The sequence below is a fragment of the Salarias fasciatus genome, chromosome 2, assembly GCF_902148845.1.
Source record: "Salarias fasciatus chromosome 2, fSalaFa1.1, whole genome shotgun sequence".
Taxonomy (NCBI): Eukaryota; Metazoa; Chordata; class Actinopteri; order Blenniiformes; family Blenniidae; genus Salarias; species Salarias fasciatus.
The window spans coordinates 7,068,978-7,088,398 of record NC_043746.1 but is presented as its reverse complement, the minus strand read 5'-3'; the positions used below and the strand labels follow the sequence as shown (position 1 = coordinate 7,088,398).

Here is a 19,421-nt window from a genome sequence, read left to right as displayed (position 1 = left end):
TTCCCAAGTTGTTCAGTTAATCCAATGGCAGTCCTGGCCCACATCATTTAAAGAGGCAGCCTTCTCCCCTCTGCAGACACTTTTCCTCTGAACTCTACAGTGTTCTGATGGTGGAACACCTGTTTAGAACGTGTGTGATCTTTGTTTCCGATCTGTTTGTGGCAGAAAACAAATCAAGAGTATGGGTGGTACTTAATGTTCCAGTCGTGGCAACAGCTCCAGCGCTCCCTGCTAATCTAATAATCCTTTCAGTTTGTATTTAAGTTGCTGTGTCATACTGTGATTACTTGTTTGTTTTTAATTATGACACTATTCCAATACTGTTGGGACACTGTAGATAAAAACAGGCTGAAAAGATCTGATGCACCCATAAATCTGAAATTTCTTCCCTTTCATTTTTTTTTAACCACTTGCTGGATATTCATTTTCAATTTAATGGTTGAAACACTTTTCCAGAAAGGTTGGACAGTGACAAAATGCTGGAAAAAATAAATAAATAAAAACAACACTTGCAGAAGCATCTGATTGCCGAATAGGTTAACAGACAGGAGGGTTTTTCTTTTTTTTTTTAATCTCTGGTAGAAAAAGAGCATTTTACAGAGGCAGCCATCTTCTATACTGCTTTAGTATTTAAATTCAGGGTCACACAGTCTGGAGCTGATCCAAGCTGATTATGCGTGAAGGCAGGGTGCATACAACCTGGATTTGAATCAAGGATTTTCTCACTTTGAGGTATGAGTGTTGATCAATGCACCACCAGAGGAGACTAGTCCACAAAATGTAAGTGTTAAAGTTGTGAAACGGCACCATGAAGGAGTGTCCAGCGATTCTGAGGCTTCGCGGGTGCAACTGTGTGCTGGAAACCACTGCACTGGTTCAGGAATACCTTCTAATTTCTGTGCACACATTTTACCATGCAATCCACCGGTCCAGCTTGCTGTGCTGAGAACAAGCCACTGCAAAGAATTTTGTTCTTTTATCAAAAAATGAGCTCATTTAAAATGGACTGAGGCAAAATCTTCAGATGAATAAACATTGTGAGACCCTTTTTTGGAAACCACTCAGGGTTTGTCATGCAAACTAAAGAGATGAACCAACCAGCTTGTTATCAGTTTAAGAGCAAACAACCTGACTGGTCTCTGGATGCATCAATGCTTATGAAATGGATACATCTGAAACTGCGATTATCAATGCATGAAAGCATATTTTTTTTCTAAATGTGAATAAAATATGGGTTTAATGCAATTTGCAAGTCATTGCATCCTGCATTTGCGTTTTACACCCAATCATTTTGGAAAGGTGTAGATCAACTGTCTACAATATTGCTTTTGACTTCCATATTTTCCAAAGAAATACACATAAATACATGAAAGCATCTATTTTTTCAAGTATTGTACTAATTATGATTTCATTTCAGAGTCCCTTTTAACAGTTTTTCGGTTAAAGGATTTGATAACATTACGAAGAAAAAAAACAACAACTACGTATTCTGATGTTTGAAATGTGATGAAACGTTTGAAATTCCTCTCTCCATCCACAGCCAAAAGAGATTTAAATTTATGGCTCTGACCTTTAGTACAAAGAGAACAGTTTTTTCTTGATTTATATCCACTGATATTCCAGTGAAGTCAATGTTCGGCTGGTGCTGACTTTAATGTGCCGATCAGATGCTCGTTCGAGCGAGAGAACACACAACTGCTGTTCATCCTCCAACCAGGGTGATTGCTGACAAACTCTGATGGGAATCACAAGATCAGAAAGCCTGAATACACAGAAAAGTGAAAAAGGATTTTAAAAAGACACCCAAATTATATTTTTATCACTTAAGTTGCATTTATTTATTGTTTATTCAGACATGCCATAAGCAATCAGGTTCAACAATGTCCAGAGGAATTCAGAGGTTTTTTTGTCAGTTTTAGTTCTGAGTAGCATTGGCTTAACTCACATCGCTAGTTTGATTCCCAGCTCACACACTCTTTTTCAACGTGTCCATGGGCAATACACTGAAGGGCAATACTCAAGAAGTCAAGAATGCATTAAATAAATAGAAAAAAAAAAGTGATGATTGGGATTTGACTTTCGCATGTTTTCCATGTCTTTGTCAGCTGTTGGGGTTTTGATCTGCAGTAGCTGCACACATTAAAGACAGTGTTCATCCAGCCATCCATCCTCTTTGCTCCATCCTGTTCAGGGTTGAGAGGTACTGGAGCCAATGTCAGCTGAAACAACGGTCGGGTACACCCAGATCGCCAGTCCATCACAGGACAAACTCAGAGACAGTCACACACACTCACACCTCGCAGCAATTTCAGGTCACGTGCATTCAGTTCAATTCATTTTTATTTCTATTGTGTCAAAAACAACACTGTCATTTCAAGGCACTTTTACAAAGGGGAAAAAAAGGAAATTCCACATGAGCAAGACAAGCAGCGGTGGAGAGGGAAAACTCCCTTTTAACAGGCTTGTTTTTATTTAAGTGAGGAAATATAACTGGAGAAAACAATTGCTATGAGATGAGATCGCTACACATTACACGACTGTGCAGCTCTTATGTAGTAAAACTGCTTCAACAACTGTAATAAATAAATCAAATAGTACAAGTGTGCTAAAAAAAAACACCAATACCAAAAGTATTTGGATCACAATCATACTAAAAGGAAAAATGTTATAATAATACCAGGTTACATTTATTACATGCTTATTGCTGTTAAGTCTAAAGAGCAAGTTACAGTGACTTTGTGGGGGCTCTTAGAAGAAAACAGAAAAAAAGAGCAGCCAAATGAACACTTCATCTTTAAAAACTCAATATTTGTAATATTATATATGTTATTATTATTGATGTAATTCACAATCTTAATGGTTTAAGACTCAGGTTTTTTTTAAATTAGTTTGCCCTTTTTCACTTGCTCTGTATGCCCTCTAAATAGCCTCAAGTTGAGTAGTACAACACCGACAATCATCCAGCGTGATGACTACACAGAGTCAAAGCACATGCGCTCCTCCTGCAGCGGATAGTTTGAGCCTACACTGTTACTTCTGACAGCGATGTAGCGTTGGTTCTGACTGATGTGTAAATTGTGTTGCTTTTTGTCACTTCGCGCGATCACGGTGTTTATTTGACCCCCGCTGGCGCAGCCCCGATGTCCGCAGATATAAAAATAACGCGCGGATACCGATCTTAATGTGTTTCGAGTGTTTATTTGCCGCTTCCTCCGGTGTCTGCGGCGGTAGGACACTTTGCTCCGCACCTCGCGCTCCTCCTACGTAGCCTCGGCTTCACACCGCGGGCGCGTGCTGGCGTGCGCGCTCTCGTGGCTCTATTGTGTTTTTATTCACTGGGGGAGACCACCGGGGCGACAGGGGGCCACGAAACCATGGCGGACGAACAAGAAATAATGTGCAAGCTGGAGAATATCTTGGAAATACGGTGAGGCTGCTGCTGTCGAGCGGCACGAACATCTGCCAGATGTTTGGCTCGAGCCGAGGAACGTTATCTTAGCTTAGCATTAGCCGGCCGGGACTTATTGCCCTGGCTTGGCTTTTGTTACTGAGCTAGCTAATATTAGCCGACCTGCCTCGAATGCTTCCTTTAGCAGCATCGTGCTGTTCTCGTCTCGAGTCTGGTTTTCTTTGACACGGCTGCAGACAGGCTAAATGTGGCAAAGTAACACTCAGGCTAAAGTTTAGGTCCATATGCAGCAATATTCCAGATGTTAATGCCAGATGTGCGCTGTCTGTGAGGCAGCGACCTAGCTTAGCAGCCTGTCATTCAGAACGCAGGGACAGACGCTCCAGCTTGTTTACACTGTAGAAGCAATTTATTCCCAAGTTATTACAGTGATTAAGCTAACATGAGGTTACATTTGAGCTAATTAATACTGCAAAACTGCACCGGTGGAGAATAAACAGAGTTTGAGTGTTTTCATTTTTACATGTTTTGTTGTGTTGGATGAGGGTTACAGGTTTTCCATGTCTGTACATGGCTTGGTAATCTGGTCCCCCCACAATTCAGAAATATGTGTTTGAGCTGTATTGGTCACCTGAACAAAGTCTTTGACCCTCAGCTAGTGTGGCGTCCCACTGACTATAAGTAAATAGGATGGGTAAATGCAGATTAAGGAATTTTCCCACAAGGATTAATAAATCATGACGAGTTTGAATTGCCTGTCAGTGTCAATGTGTGTGTGGCTGTCTGTCTCTATTTGTAAAGCGTTCATGGTGTATCTTGCTGGGGAGATTTCCGGAATTGGATTAATATGGAAGACTAATGGATAAATGAATGTTGTTACTTGAACAACCAGGTAAGATTACAGAAAATAACAGCTTTTTTTTTTTTTTAATGCAGGAATAAGACCATCCAGATGCAGAAGATTAAGTCCCGTCTAAAGATTGAGTTTGAGGCTCTGGAGTCCGAGGAGAAACATCTGAAAGAGTATAAACAAGAGATGGATCTCCTTCTACAAGAGAAAATGGCTCATGTGGAGGAACTGCGCCTTATCCACGCAGATATCAATGTGGTGAGGGACACTGCTCTCAGTTTAATATTCAATACAGACACCAAATTACAGATTAGCTTTCACAAAAGCATTATTAATGATGATGTAAAACTGTGCATTTGTATTAGAAATATTTTGTTGACAAGTTCGGTTTCACTTCAGAAGTGATTTATTATGTAGGTGCAGTTGTTTAAAGTTTATACTGGAGTTTATACATGAGTAATCCTCAGACATCACACTTTGCCCTTTCAGATGGAGAGCACTATCAAGCAGTCGGAGAATGACCTGAATAAGCTGCTTGAAACAACTCGCCGCCTACACGACGAGTACAAACCCCTGAAGGAGCATGTCGATGCCCTCAGGATGACTTTAGGTCTGCACAGGCTCCCCAACTTGAACGAAGAGGAGGAGAAGCTCTCCCTGGAGTCAGTACACACACTCACACACACACACACACACACACACACACGCACAAAGTACATAAGAAGTCATTTGAATTTCTTTTGAACAGATGTTCTTAGATAAAGTGTTTACATTTACACTGTATGTTCTATGCCATCTTTAAATCTCGATATTTTTTTTTTCTGGCTACCATCAAGCCAATCTTTGACACATAGAGAAATTAAATCGTGTTGTTGGAGCTACACTGGAAATATATAGATAATTCACTTCTCTTTTCAGCTCTCACACACCACCACAATCAGCTGTTTTCTTTCAGCGTTGCTGTCAATATGCAATGAGACATCACTGTAAAATATTGTAATGACATTGTGTCCCACTCACTGACTGCATTACCGTGCCATGCAAATGCTATTCATACGCAACAGAAAGTGTAAAATTACAAAATGATAGCATCTTACAGACTACCCCAATCCAGTTATCCCTGCCAGGGTTTATGTTTGGAATTATTTTCGGATTTAAGACTAATGAAAGCAACTGTTGATGTTTCGATGCTCCTTCACACAATGTAGCTTAAGAAAATACAAAAAACAGCCACAAGATCAGACTGAGCATGATGCAAAGCTCAGCGTTTTATCAGACTTGCGGGGTCAGCCATGATTATTGATCCGTGTAGATTAAAAAAAAGAAGACATCCAATAATGGAACCTTGTCGTGCACCTTGTCTCATTCCTCGTTAGATTTTGGACTTTGATTTATAGTTCGGTGTAGGTTTGAATCCAAATTGTCTGTAGCTTAAAACATAACCGTCTCGCTCTGTTTGCCATTTGATGGACTGCCAGCCGGTTCAAAGTCTATCCTGCGTTTTACCAGTTGTTAGCTTATATTGGCTCCAGCTCCTCTCTGTAGCCCGAAGTTAGAGATGAATGTAGGTAGAAGATGAATAATGACACACCGATCGCTCATCTCTTAAGATCCATCTTTTGATTAAAAGAAATTAAAGAAACTCTTAAACATACATTCAGAAAATAGATATTTGATTGTGACGTGGGAAAAACGGCAATGTAACTAACTTAAATGAATTGTGGAAAGAATAACTAAACGTCAATATTGATTGACTCACTGCTTTAGTTTTTTGTTTTTGTTTTTTTTTTATAAACGTGCTTTAGTAAACTTTGGTTTTCCAAACTTTGGTGATCAAGACTCGGTTCACTCCATCTTTCTTGCTCACTGCGATGGAGCAACAAGTGAATCCAACTTTGTAATTTCTCAACAATAGGTTATCTTTCAAGATGAAAGTAATTGAAAATGGTTTCAGAAGGGGGCATGTACGAAAGCCAATGGCTTTGGCTTGTGTTTCTCACAAACTGCCTCCAAATATTCAGATACGGAGAGAGGACAGGCAACAGTCTGGGAGCTTCATAATTTGAAGAAGTCTAAGAGGAATTCAGTTGATGTGTTGTTGACAGATCCTAAGAAAACAGATATTAATTAACTCACAGAGAGAGATGGGGGCAGTGCGAGTCATTGGGAGAGTATTTTTAACGAAAGCAGGGCATTTTTCCCAAATCAAATGTACTGATGTTTTTTTTTTTTAATTTTTTAATTCATAGATTTTAATATCGCTTCGAAATGTGCAAAGTGCACCAGTATTGTATTTATGGAACTGCCACACTAGTGGTTATGGATCTGAAATAAGGTACAGAGTCCATTTATGCGGCAATTATACTGTCAAGGTCCAAGATGATTGTATGGAAGCCAAAAAGACAACAGAAACGGCAGACGGTGCAGTTGTCTTGGGGACTGTCAGCACTGTAGTTTTCTTCTTTTCATTTTTTACAATTTCCTTGACTTGAAAGTGCATTCTGACCAAAGTACTGAAACGCTCAATTTATGACGCATGCAATCATGCGCATAGTTATAAATATCCGCGTAATAGTCTTATTGCCTTCTTGCTGATAGATGGGGAGACCCGCAGTTTATGACACGGAGCTGATTTATTGGCTGGTTTTGTATGGCCGCCAAATTCTTCAAAGAAAGCTGTTGACATGATAGACCAAGTTGGGTTATAACAGTCGGGCACTTTGGCAAGACGTGTCGAAGCGCACATTGGCATCATATCTTTCAAATGTCAAAGGCAAATGCATGTGTCCTACCCTTTGATTTGAATTGTGTCAACATGATGGAGCTAATTCTTTTCAGAAGACAAGCCGGTGCTAAAATTTAAATGTGATGTAACGTTTGCACGAAAAACTCTGACTGGCATTTGGATCTTGCTCGGCCGTGAAATGTTGAATACCTTGCAATGGCGATGTGAGTGGTACTTCAGTAGGACGCACTGTCAAAAGGAGTCCGAGGAAACTCAATGACTGATCCCGATGGGATGTTACTCGAGTATTTACGATCGTAACGACAGCGAGAGCTCTGGATTCAGACAGGGTTGCATGATGGGCTATTTCAGCACTGCGTTGATGTGTACGTACACGACAATCATAGCACTGGTGTAGATTTGTGTTGTTATCACAAACCAACAGGCACAGGGGCCAGGTTAAACTATCTGGGTGTCCGTTGCTAACCTGCTAATCCCTGGCAGCAAATCAAAATAGTCCAGTGTTTTTAAACCTCAAGCTTGACTCTGTATACACAACAGGAGACCGTAGTCTCATCCAAACGAAGATCAGGAGGAAAACACAGGATTTGAACTGTATATTTAAAAACTGTAGTTGTGGTTCTTGGCAACAGACATGAGTTTCTTCTTTTTTTTTTTTTTTTTTCTTTGCTCACTAACTGACTGTAATTAGTGTATCAATGTAATGCCACACCTCTCTACATCCGTTTCCTAATAAGAGCCATATAACATGCTTTGGCATGTATAATTCACTGAACACTTCACTTTTTTTCAATGTCGCTGTTATCCGCAGAAACTCGTTACAGTTGCTGAGATGTGCAGGGTTTACTTGACCTCGAAGGCGCTCGACTCATGTGGTGACTGCTGGAGGTTGATGTTTGCCGCACCTCGCGTGTTTAGGCTGACCCAGTTGAGTTTTGGGGCCGATTAGAGCGCAGCAGTCACGTTTGGCTGTGACGCCAGCGTAATGGGAAGTCGGTTGCACCAGGGTGGTGTGCCCCAGCTGCCTCAGGTGCCCAAAAGTTGCAGCTAAAGTGCTGTACCTCCCACGGCCTGCTGAACGGCTCCCAGAACATATAGCAGATTAAAGATGGCGAAGGAAAGCGCCAATAACTGGAGCCAAGCCAGGTTTCAAGAGCTGAAGCGATGGACTGCTTATCACGTGTTGGGTGGATGTTTTATAGAAAAGTTTTTTGCTCGCTCGGTGGAACGGTGCTGCATGAAAGCCTTAAAAATTGCGCGGAATTTGCCCGCGAGCGTCACAGACGTGGCACTCCCCACGACGTCGCGCTGAGCAGTGATGGAAACGTGGCGCCCTGCCAGTCGGTCCGGTGTTCGGACCAGACGCAAAAAGTAATTAAGAACAAAAAGTTGCAGCGAGGGCGTCTGCGTAATTCATTAATGCCGCCCTGTTCATAAAAGTGGCATTACTTGATTGTTGCCTGCTGAAACTGCAAGGCTTCCGGAGTGATTCTGCATTCTTCAGACGCTCGTTATGAGTCATCTGGTGCCAGAAACATGACTTTTCACACAGTAACAACTGTAAGTCAGGACCGTTGAAACAAACTTTGGGAGTGAAAAATAATCCCAATATTAAAAAGGAAAAAAAATCTAATGTGACAATTGATGCTTGAAGCTTTTTAACTGTTGTAACTAATCGTGTTGGACTCAAGCTGGCTCTTCACCATTAGAACTGAACACTAGAAGAGTGATGTACTTGAAGATTTTGGCTAAAAGGGACACCTGCTAGTGCCATGTGCTGGTTTGGCTAAAATGGCCTCTTTTTGTATAAGTTCCTCAGCTGTCCACCCGAATGGCTTACACATTATTATCAGTTACCATAGATTCTGTACTCCTCCTGCTCCTGCTTTACCATAATAAGCCTTCATTGCCACTGTTTAACTGACCGAACAAGAACAATATCCCCCCCAAAAAAGAAGCTACACTTCAGAATTGAAGCTAAAACAAACCAAAAAAAAACAACAAAAATAAAGTCAATACTCATTGGTAGTGCAGCTTTGTCTGAGCACGGAACAATAAATGCCGCTTAAATGCCAGTACAACTTGTTAGCAAGTGTTTTATTCCAACGAAATTCATTAAAAATGATTTGGTGCATTTAAAGTCATGATATTAAATTCATAGAAATCCTATATTTTGTTGTGTTGGATATCGGTGGTGGTCACATGTTTCAACTATATGTTCATTCTACAAAGATTTGGATTGTTTGAGAGATTTCGGCGTCTTCCTTCTCTCTCAGATACATTTCTTGAGTGGCAGCTCTTCGGAGGTAAATTCTGCCATCGCTGACATTTTATCCAGACGCCATTTGAAAGAGAGAAAAAAAGTCTTGAAGATTGGTGCTTCTGCTTTTAGTTTGGTGTAACATTTGATCCCTCATTTAGACAGCGCATCGCACAGTTTTAATAGTCATTATTTAAGTTTATTTTCACGGGAAACAGGCTGCAGAAATAGTGTGTTGTGCTGCAAGTTTCTCCCCAAACTGCACGGAGGTCAAAGTGTTTGAATTCAGGCTTCGTCTTGCTAATTAATTAATGCCGCGGCGAGCTCCACCAGCATATGCACGCACACACACACACACACACACGGTCCCTCGCCCTCGTAAGGTACAAACCGTCTTCCAGGACACAAAAAAACAAGTCCAGTTGACCTAATTCCATTCATTTCACATGGCTCTTACCTGGACAAATGAGAACATGCACAGACATCTTTCTGGCAGGTTTTGGAACGAACACCTCCAAACATTTTGTGGGAATTTGAAAAGACAGCTTGAAAAGTTGTAGATTTCCAAAACCATCTTTGGATTCAAGCTAAGATGAACACAAAACAGAATTTTATACCAACAAACCTGCGCCAGTGTTCCACTGTAAAAAAGCCACAAAGCTCAGAACCACCTCCCAGATGAGAGAACACAGATTTTCTTAATGGAGAGCCTTAGGTTTTCTTTTTTTCTTTGAACTAATGAAGCCACTTTATCAAAACATCTTCCACTACTCAGTTGAGTCCAGTTGACCCCATTCAGTTCATTTGAAATGCCTCTTTCCTGACACATGAGAACCTGCACGGACACACTCCCTGTCTCTTTCTCTTAACTCTGCATTTGCCAAAACCTAAGAAAATACGACCACCAAGAGGGAAACCCCCTCCCAAAACCCCCGCTAATCTTCATTCATCCCTTCACTCGACAGCATACATTCGGCTCAGCAGTCGCAAGTGTCTAAACTCTGGCTTCCTCCAACAAAGACATGCATGTTCAGTTAAGTGGTGACTATAAATTGCCCGTGCGTGCATGTGTGTGCTCGGGTGATTAATTTTCTGTGATGAACTGTCCACCTGTCCAGGGTGTACGTTTCCTTTTCGCTCAGTTAGCCGGGACCGGCTCCAGCTCCGCGTGACCCAAAGTTAAATAAAGTTGGGATAGAAGACGGATGGATGGATAGATTCAAGTCAACTGCCCCTGCTTTTAAGCAGAGCAGCACTAATGAATCCTAAAAACTGCGTTTTAAATCCGCGGTGGTTGCTTTGCTTGTCCTGGTGCCATTATGAAGGACCCGTGAAGGATTTAACTTTTAAAGAGAAAGGTATTTGATTCTGGAACTGGTCCGGTTTAAGAAATGGAATCCAATAAATTTTCCCCTCTATGTGGCGAGGATCTCTTGCTTCAGAAACCAGCGAAGCTGCTGGTGAGGAGGAAACCCATTTCAGGCTTCACAAAGTCCCTGTTATCCACATTGTTGGAGGCGTGTGTGGGGGGGGGGCGAATGGGATGGGTGGGGGTGGGTGTGGGACCAGGGGAGGACGGGGAGTCCAGATTCCCAGCAGCACCAGCTCCGAGCGCTGTGCAGCTCACAGTGTGACTCACGGTTGAAGAAGGTGAAGGTTATCCTAGCTTTGAACCGAGACTCTCTGGTATCTCCAGAAGTCAAAGCACCGGCTTTTCGAGTGCCATGAGCCATCGCCGAGGTGGGAGGAGCCTCGGCCGCGGCCTCTGCCCCGTGACACGTGATCGGATTATTTATAATTAGTCTGATTTATGTTGCTCTTGTTTCACGAGGGCACGTTGCAGGAAAGGACTTGTCATCAGAGAAGCTTCTTTCCATGCACAACCTGTTTGCCAGAATGGATTCTGCCAAAAATCTGTCGCTGATCTCTCTCACCTGCAAGTGCGGCTGTCAGGAGGTGAAGGCAGAGCTCGCTTTTCTGGGGAAAGAAACTTCCAAACTTGAGAGCACACGGGGAATTAAAATAAAATATGAATAGTCATTTTTTTTTTTTTTTTTTTTGTTGTTTTTGTCATTGAGAAAACCTCTTTGCTGAGCTGATTTAAAGCTGAACCAGGGCTTGCTTGGCAGACTGCTCTTCTTGCTTTGGCTGTGAATTGTGTGCAGGCTCGGGGGGGATGAGTTCACTCCTTGCCAGGTGGTCGTCATCTCTGCTTTCCTTTCAGTGGCACGTTCCTTGATGTTTCCCCAGTGTATGCCTCGCTTAAAAAGTTAGGGCTCCTCACTTGTTGCTCTTCCGAGTTCCTCTTTCTTTTCATGTTTCGCCTCTCCTCAGACTCGGCCTAATTTCCGATGGCGTCTTGGGAGATGCTAAAAGCATTATGTGCACTTGGTTTCGTTAGTAATTGTACTTAATAGTAACGGAGCTGCACTGTGATCATATCCGAAGGTGTGACTGCAGTTTAGGGGGGGAAATTAAATCACACCTCAGAGGCCCGCGGGGTGTCGGCTTGATTTTAAGATCCTTTTGTGAGGTGATGTGTCGGCACAAAAAAGAGAGCCGCACACCTCACAACAGGAAAAACAAAAAAACAACACGTCTAAACAACAGCAGTCCCGGCTCTACATTAATGTAATGACTATGTATTTATTTTTTGTGAGCTCTTGTAAATACGCTCTGCTGTTTGTGGCTTTGGGGAGAAAAAAAAAAAAGTAACACGTTAAATTTGGTCTGCGAATGTTCCAAACTTCTGCTCAATCACAGACTTATTTTGAGAAGAACCAGAGAGTGTAATGAAATGGGATATCACTTTTTTTTTTGAAAATGGGCCAGTCAGGCATAAAGTCCAAGGCCACATTTCTTCCCCAGCCCTCCCCTTCTCTCCCCTGCCCCCCTCCACACACACACACACACACACACACACACACACCCACACACACACACTTGCATGCATGCAGACAAACAATCTCACAATGACTGTGCTTTTGCGCAGAGTTACACATGGGAAAAGAAAAAAAAAATCAGGATGTGTTAGCTCCACTATAATGTTCTTCAATTTAAGTCTCCCTTTTATTTGGCGTCGCCTCTCCTCATCTCCCGATACACAGACAGCCTGGATGGGGTAATCTCAACTGCGATGTGATTCATGAGCCCCAAATAAAGAATCGCAGCTAAAGCCCGGCGCTCTCCCTTTCTTTTCGCTCCCCGCAGTTACTTCGAGAAGCAGAAAGCGGAGTGGCAGAAAGAGCCGCACGAGCCCGCCATCCCGGAGTCGCTCGCCGCCGCGGCCGCCGCCGCGCAGCAGCTTCAGGTGTCCAGGAAGCAGGACGCCCGCCAGACGGCCACCTTCAGACAACAACCGCCGCCCATGAAGGTACTGCCGCAGCCCCCTCCATCAGCGCTGACGGTGGGAATGAGTCGAGACAAAACCATTCGGAAGCCGTATCAGCCATGTTTACAACAAGGACGGGCTTCAAGGGTGCCTTCACACCTGTTAGTGTGCACGCCAAACTGTGACCCTGAAACGGGTTAAGAGGTATAGAAACTCAACGGATGGATCCCAGTCAGTTTGTGTTCACGGCTACTTTTGTTGCTCTGGTGCAACCGACTGGCTGGACGTCATGTTTCCATGACAACTAAGCTTGTTGACATGTTTGTGTGGCTCCAAACAATGTTCCCTCGAGGTTGTGGAGCTCATCAGATAACCGTTTTCTCCTCTGTATCATCGGCCCCCATCGTATTAAATACTTTGCACGTTGCAGTGTCGTCTGGAGGAGCTCTTCAGAGAGGTCTCCATGCAGATGTTTTGGTGCTTCACATCTGTCCTGCTGCACCACAGGTGTGAAAGTCCCCTTCAAAAAGTTTTGAAAGTCCCTCGTGTTGCACCCGTCCCCTCCACTGCACTGCTACCGAGAGAGCATACCTGCCAGCAGGATGAATGCCGCCGTCCATCTACGAGGGCTGGATTGAAGCGGAGTGGTTAGCTCCGTGTTTGCCGTCCCTTCTGCCTCAATCATGCCATTTGCAGTGTGGAGGCAGACAAACTGCAGCCTTAATAGCTGTAACCTCCACTGACATGCTGGTGGCCGGGCAATCTTCCAATCATCCTGTACCACCAGCTTGCTGACACAAACTTATGAAAACATTTGCAAAGATTTTAAATATTTACAAATAAATGGAGCAGAAGAAGCTGCTGCTACTGGGTGAGCTGCCATGCAGAATCTTCACAAAGTTGCTTTTTGTGTTGTAGGGTGAATTTCTTACTGTATTTGCCCAACTGGTAAAAACTATTGGTTGCTTGGTTGTTTAAAAATTGCTCTGGCTTCCTGCCGTTCCAGGCCTGCCTGTCCTGCCACCAGCAGATCCACCGGAACGCTCCCATCTGTCCGTTATGTAAGGCTAAGAGCCGCTCCCGCAACCCAAAGAAGCCCAAGAGGAAGCCAGATGAGTAGATCCCAGGAGCGACTCACACCTGCAGCTTCAGCGAGCAACTGGTCCAACTCCCCGACCTCCCGCCAGCTGTGTACTGTACATGTGGTTACATGGCTGAAGTAGCAGGACCACTTCCGCCCCGCCCCCCCTGCTTTAACAAGCTGTCTTAGTAATTTGTCGAACCATGTGTCGAGAGTTGTTTGTGTTTATCGGTGCTTCGGATGTGTTTGTATTATGTAACTGTGTTTGCTAGACCCTAAACAATGTAAATGCAATAATGCAAAAAAAAAAAAAAAAAGAATTTGTCCCAATGCTGTTGCTATTGTTTATTGCCTTAGATATTTTACTGTATTTTCGTCTTTTTCTCGCGTTGCATGCTCCTAGCCACGGCTGTCCGTTGTGTATTTTTGTGCCAGTATGTAATCTTATAGGTTGAATTTACAAAGCTAAATACAACACAGTGTTGTTTTAATGTTTACAGCAAAACTGGAGGGAAAGAAAAAGGCCAGACTCATTTGCTTGGAATAGTCTTCTGTATTCAACTTTAATACAGTGTTAAGAAAATAAAAATGCGGTTTTCTACTAACCTTGTCTGCTTGTTATTTTCACACTTAAAACCCAGACATCTATTCGTGGTGTTTTAGTGGGTGAATGTGGACATGATTGCAGGCTGTTTGACTGACTCCACGTTTGTATTTAAGTCACAAGCGTAGTAATCGACAACCTTTGATCGTCGTCAGGTCAACAGTTCTTTCATCTAATGAAGATCCAACAGCCGTCACACCCTCAGGGCGGGCAGGTGTGTTTCAAAGGGCCATTTAGTCTGTCACAAAAAAAAAACCAAAAAAAAAAAATTGTTCAACACATAATCAGCATAAAAAGAAAAATACAAAGGAAATCTCTCAAAGAAGCAGAAATTTAAATCTTTACATGGACTCAACTCCACCGCTCATCCCACAAATGCACATTCCTTCTAAAGGAAAATTACTTTTCCCGATGGTGAAAGATCCATATTGTGAAGAAGCCAAGCGACAACAAAGAGATCATCTCCCAAACCTCTCTGAATATCTTTCACAGGTTTATTTGTGATCATCCCTGAAGTGCACCGCCGCTGGATTGTGTTGGTCCGGCACTCCTCCCTGTGCTCTTAGTTTGAAAGCTCTCCACTTTTACTTACACATGCCAGCTCACATGGGTATCTGATAAGTCTTTTTTTTTTTTATTGTGTTACAAAATATCCCAGTGCCTCTAATTCTGATTTCACAGTGCTGTGAATGTAAACAATGGGTGGTTTTCATCAGTGTTTGGAAATAAAGAGGCAGGAATATGCTTGACTCCACAGCATCATTGTGTCTTTGGCTGTATTAATACTGCGCCCAACATGTCTGTAGCTATCTGTCTGAAAAAGGACAGCCAGGTCTCGCTAAATGAGTTCCTGTAGCGTTTTTGTCAGGGTAACCCCTCATTTCATCTGTTGCTAGGGCAACTCCACGTTCCTTAGTGGTTGCTAAGGCAACCCCAGGTTGCTGTGACCCGCATATCTTCGCCAAGTAGTTCCTCCCAAATCCAGTGAGGGGCATTAGAGGGCTGTGGGAGATTTCTGCTCCCACAAAAGCACCCAGCCCTGCAAGAGAGTGTGCAGAGATTACAGCCAGAAAGCAATAAATCACTCATTCATTGGCAACCGAGTAAATTTCAACAAATGATTTTAAAGATCTCTCTTGAAGGTTTCTGTGGGTGTGCACAAAGGCAAAGGTAGATAACAAGATTTGCCTCCTTCACCAATGCTGTGCTCACTGTGCCAGTCCAGGGAGGGTTTTTTTCTTCTTCTGTTCATCTACAACACTTTGTAATAACTTCTCTAACATCAAACTGGCGAGCTGTCAGTCAGCTTTTACAGGCCGTCTTTAAAAGAGTCTGTGCTGTGAATGTAAGTTGGAAGACCAGAAAGTAGCCCTTTAACTCGATTTCACTAAGTTGTGTGTCAGGTTTTTACTGTTACTGCCTGATGTCTCACACACGCATGGTTCAGTAGTTTTCTCGCTAAAATTTGCATCGCATCCTTACGTATCCCAGATTAAAAGACAAAAAGCTACAAAACTGTTAAATGCAACATTTAAACGTTGGCAGTGCATTATATGTAGTTTTTACATATCAGAGATGCAACCTGAATTTTAGCTCTGGCGACTGCATCAACATGTTTTACAATATAATGTTATAAACTGTTATTGGAGTTAAAAACTCAGGTTTGGTGATAATAAACAATTTTCATGGATGCTGCAGGGAGGCCACAGACAAGATAATCAATAGCTGGAGAAGAGGTAGGAATAATAAATTTTCTTTTTTTCCTGCTCCTGTGTGCAGGTGTACTGTAGAAATACAGGTACATTTTGTATGAACATACAACTTTGCTTTGCAGCCACATTTCTTTTGTGGAAAGGTAATTGTGTTATGATATATTTGCATCTCTATCCTCTTCACAGGCTTGTTTTATATTTGTTTTCTGTAAAGCACTTTAATAACGTTTGAGAGGGGCTTCATAAATAAAGTTAATTACTGTTGATCCCGTGGATCAGTCGGTCTCTCGTAAACGTGCTGTTGACAGATGAGCCTCTAAAAGCGATCGGGCCAGTTAAAGCCACTCATTCCGGCCCGTGTTTAGTCTTTGGGGCTGCGGTTGTGTCTTCTTCCTCCTGATAAACGTCTCCAAGGCCGGAGGAGCCGGAGGAGCCGGAGGAGCCGGTGTCTGCCCGCGCACACCGCGGGAGCCCGGCCCGGCCCGGCCCGGCCCGGGAGCCCCGCCTCTGCGGGCTGTCACCGCCGACAGAACGCAGACAGCGCACCCTGACAGGCTCTTTATAGCAGCGAAAGTGAGTCAGGCGGTCAGGATTGGGAGTGACCTCTCTACGGTGCTCTTTGAATGTCCTGACCTTCAGAGCGGGGCTCAGTGGAGGCGGGACGGGGCTCCGTGACTCCCCCGGGGGGAGGCTCCCGCCCCCCGGTAAGGGGGGGGCCCTTACCGGGGGGCGGGAGGCTCCGTGTCCCCGCTGCCTCGATGACCCCCGAAAACTGGCTGCGGTCCCGTTACTCCCTCTGGCAGCCCGCGCCTCTGTCTCCTCCTCCTCCTCGTCCATTTTCTTCAGGATAGTAAACACTTTGTCACAGTTTTAACGCGGCCTGCTCAAACCTCATAATGTCCACCGCGGGTTATTACTCACCGCGTCGGTTACATAGTAATAAAAAAAAAAAAAGCGACTCCCAGCCCAAACCAGGCACTTTAACAGTGTTTTATACGGATTTTAAGAGAGAAACATAACAAGGCTGAATTTAAACAGGCGCTCTTCCTTGTTTTGCTGCTGTAGCGACACTTCCTGCTATCAGCGAGTCATCACCGCCACCTGCTGGTCGAACAGTGTAACTGCAAATTCAAATTAATTCGACACCGCAATGATCACATTATCCATGACTGCCACGTGGAAGGAGGAAAACAAACCCACATTCAACTTCTGATTTGGTTAATTACATTCGATTTTGTTACCATATCATTGATTTATAAGTCCTAGAGTTTCAGAATGTTTTTTTGTAGAAAGGTTAAAGAGCAGCAGTGGTAAGTAGCAAAATGTAAATGCTTCATTACCATGTTTCAGTGTGTAGAAACATTGTGCAAGCTTATTTTGTTCACCAGTTCCTTGTTTTAAGCACACTGACACAAGAATAGCTGATCATTAAACCTGTGTAAAAGGTACCCTCTGGAATATTTGTAGGGATGGACACATTGCAACAGGTTGCTGGACACTTTCCAGACTGCTATAATTAAGAACCCACCACTCCCCTTCACATCATTTCCTTGCATTGAGTGTACTTCAATACACCTCTTTCTTTTTTTATCCAAAGAATCATTGTTCAGAGGTGCAGGACTGAGCACAGCAGAAAAGGCCTTCCAGCCTGCTGCTTTCAGACTTTATAATGCTCATGTTTATTTAGCATCCTGGCATATTTACACTTTATGGCGCACAAAGTTAAGTCAGAATGCTGCTGTGTTTTGCTCGGGATTTTTAAAACAGAGGCACATAAAGATGCTCCTTTCAGATATATTCTATTAGAATGATTTAACTCTTTTCAGGTATTTTTTTAATTAGTAATTTAGGTACATTGTATGTATGCATTTTGTTTGTTATGATGCTTTTTGAGTTTGTAATTTTACCCACTACATTTTGAAATAAATGTCTGGTGATTTGTAATCCTTATCTGAACTAATTTATAAGAATCCATAAAGATTGAACCTTTTTGTGTTTCTTTTCAACATCAAGATGGATTTCTACTTATAAAATGTGAAAATAACACAAAGAAAATAGATTCCTTTTGTATATATCAAAGTATTTCCTGCAGGCCAAAGATGAAAGTCTGCTTCATCATCAGATGTAACAGGACATACAGGTGATTAAAACTGCATGATGCTCACAGACCCATAGTGACTCTATAAACACCGATCATAAAATATATGAATTAGATCAACTCTAAATCGTAAAAGCCTAAAGGTCCCTGACTTTAATGTCTAAAAATGAAAAGAATATATATTTAAAGGATGAGACTGTAGCTAGAGTGAAGAGGGAGATGTGATGGTGGAGAAAAGATACTTGCTCAAAGTGATTTCTTTCACATTGAGAACAAGCTAAAAGATGACGGCGAGCCATTTCAGAGGAGCAAGCGATTTGTCATCCGTGGCTTTGTTTGAAAGAAATACTAGTAACTGTCAGCTGGAAAACCTGAAACACTCAGTAGAAATAATCTGAGAAATGCTTCTTTTAGTTTCTCCTCCAAGCAAATTCTGATGAGGAATTGAAAAATACTTTTATTTTTGCTCGTGAAAAACTTTATGTGGAAAAAGAAGGAAGCTTCAGAATGGACCAGTCTCAGCATGTGTCTTTTATTATGGCTTCATTCTGAGTTGGGGTTATGGGAGGTGATGGAAAACAGCCTGCTTTTAGCATGAGCAAACCTCTCAATTATGATTTGACCCATTGACGGAACAAGTGAGCATCAAGGAGGCTGCTGAGCTGTTAAGAAGGAATATAAAGCAGAAAGGTAGCGGTGTGAGTGAGAAAAGAGCAGAAAACAGACGGGAGACCAAATATCAATGGCCTGCAGGAACATCTGATTTAAGGCTGCTTCTGGAAATCTCTCCCCGCCTGCAGGTGGTCATCCGGGCTTTATCCAAACGGACAGAGAAGCCTCTACCGACATTAACCATCACACTCAAATCATGACATTTCTGCATGTCATAACATTAAAAGCACGACGGATGGATTCCCCGCCGCTGCCGGCGGCCCGCCCTCACGGGACGCTTGAAAAGAGCCATTGATGTTATCAGCAACAACCAAACTCAAAGCATCTCCAGTCAAAAAGCCCTTTGTATTTTATTGGAGGAGCTGATCGCTTTCATTTCGTCGGCGTTCTTTGAAGGTGACTCCGGGTGTTTGCATTAACCGTCCTCTTTGAATTCCGTCCCGTTTCTTTCTGGCCGGATAAATAAATAAAACGTCACAGTGTGTTTGTGCAATGCCAGGAATCCTGACTCTTCTGCCATCTGCTGAAAGAATGCCATGCGTCTCAGCCGCTCTCTCTCTCTCTCCCTCTCAGAACGTGGGACGGCATTGAAAACATGGCTGGGTTTGGCAGAGGGACAGCTGACTGGCTTCTCCTCTAAAGCTTCTGACAGTCACGC

At 43.0% G+C, this 19,421-nt stretch overlaps 1 protein-coding gene across 1 annotated transcript; it reads left to right on the top strand.

The window, feature by feature from the left end:
* The first annotated feature begins 3,287 nt into the window (after nt 1–3,287).
* zc4h2 (zinc finger, C4H2 domain containing) lies at nt 3,288–14,199 on the top strand. The gene is made up of 5 exons (XM_030110530.1): nt 3,288–3,427; nt 4,346–4,517; nt 4,749–4,921; nt 12,476–12,638; nt 13,603–14,199. Exons 1-5 carry the CDS (start codon nt 3,375–3,377, stop codon nt 13,714–13,716), a joined length of 675 nt encoding a protein of 224 aa, XP_029966390.1. The 5' UTR covers nt 3,288–3,374; the 3' UTR covers nt 13,717–14,199.
* Nucleotides 14,200–19,421: the final 5,222 nt, after the last annotated feature.

Excerpts from the sequence above, each read along its gene's own strand:
- zc4h2 (XM_030110530.1), top strand. The coding sequence starts at position 3,375 with ATGGCGGACGAACAAGAAATAATGTGCAAGCTGGAGAATATCTTGGAA. Across the intron at positions 4,518-4,748 it reads TCCACGCAGATATCAATGTG|ATGGAGAGCACTATCAAGCA; the intron begins GTGAGGGACACT and ends TTGCCCTTTCAG. Across the intron at positions 12,639-13,602 it reads AACAACCGCCGCCCATGAAG|GCCTGCCTGTCCTGCCACCA; the intron begins GTACTGCCGCAG and ends CTGCCGTTCCAG.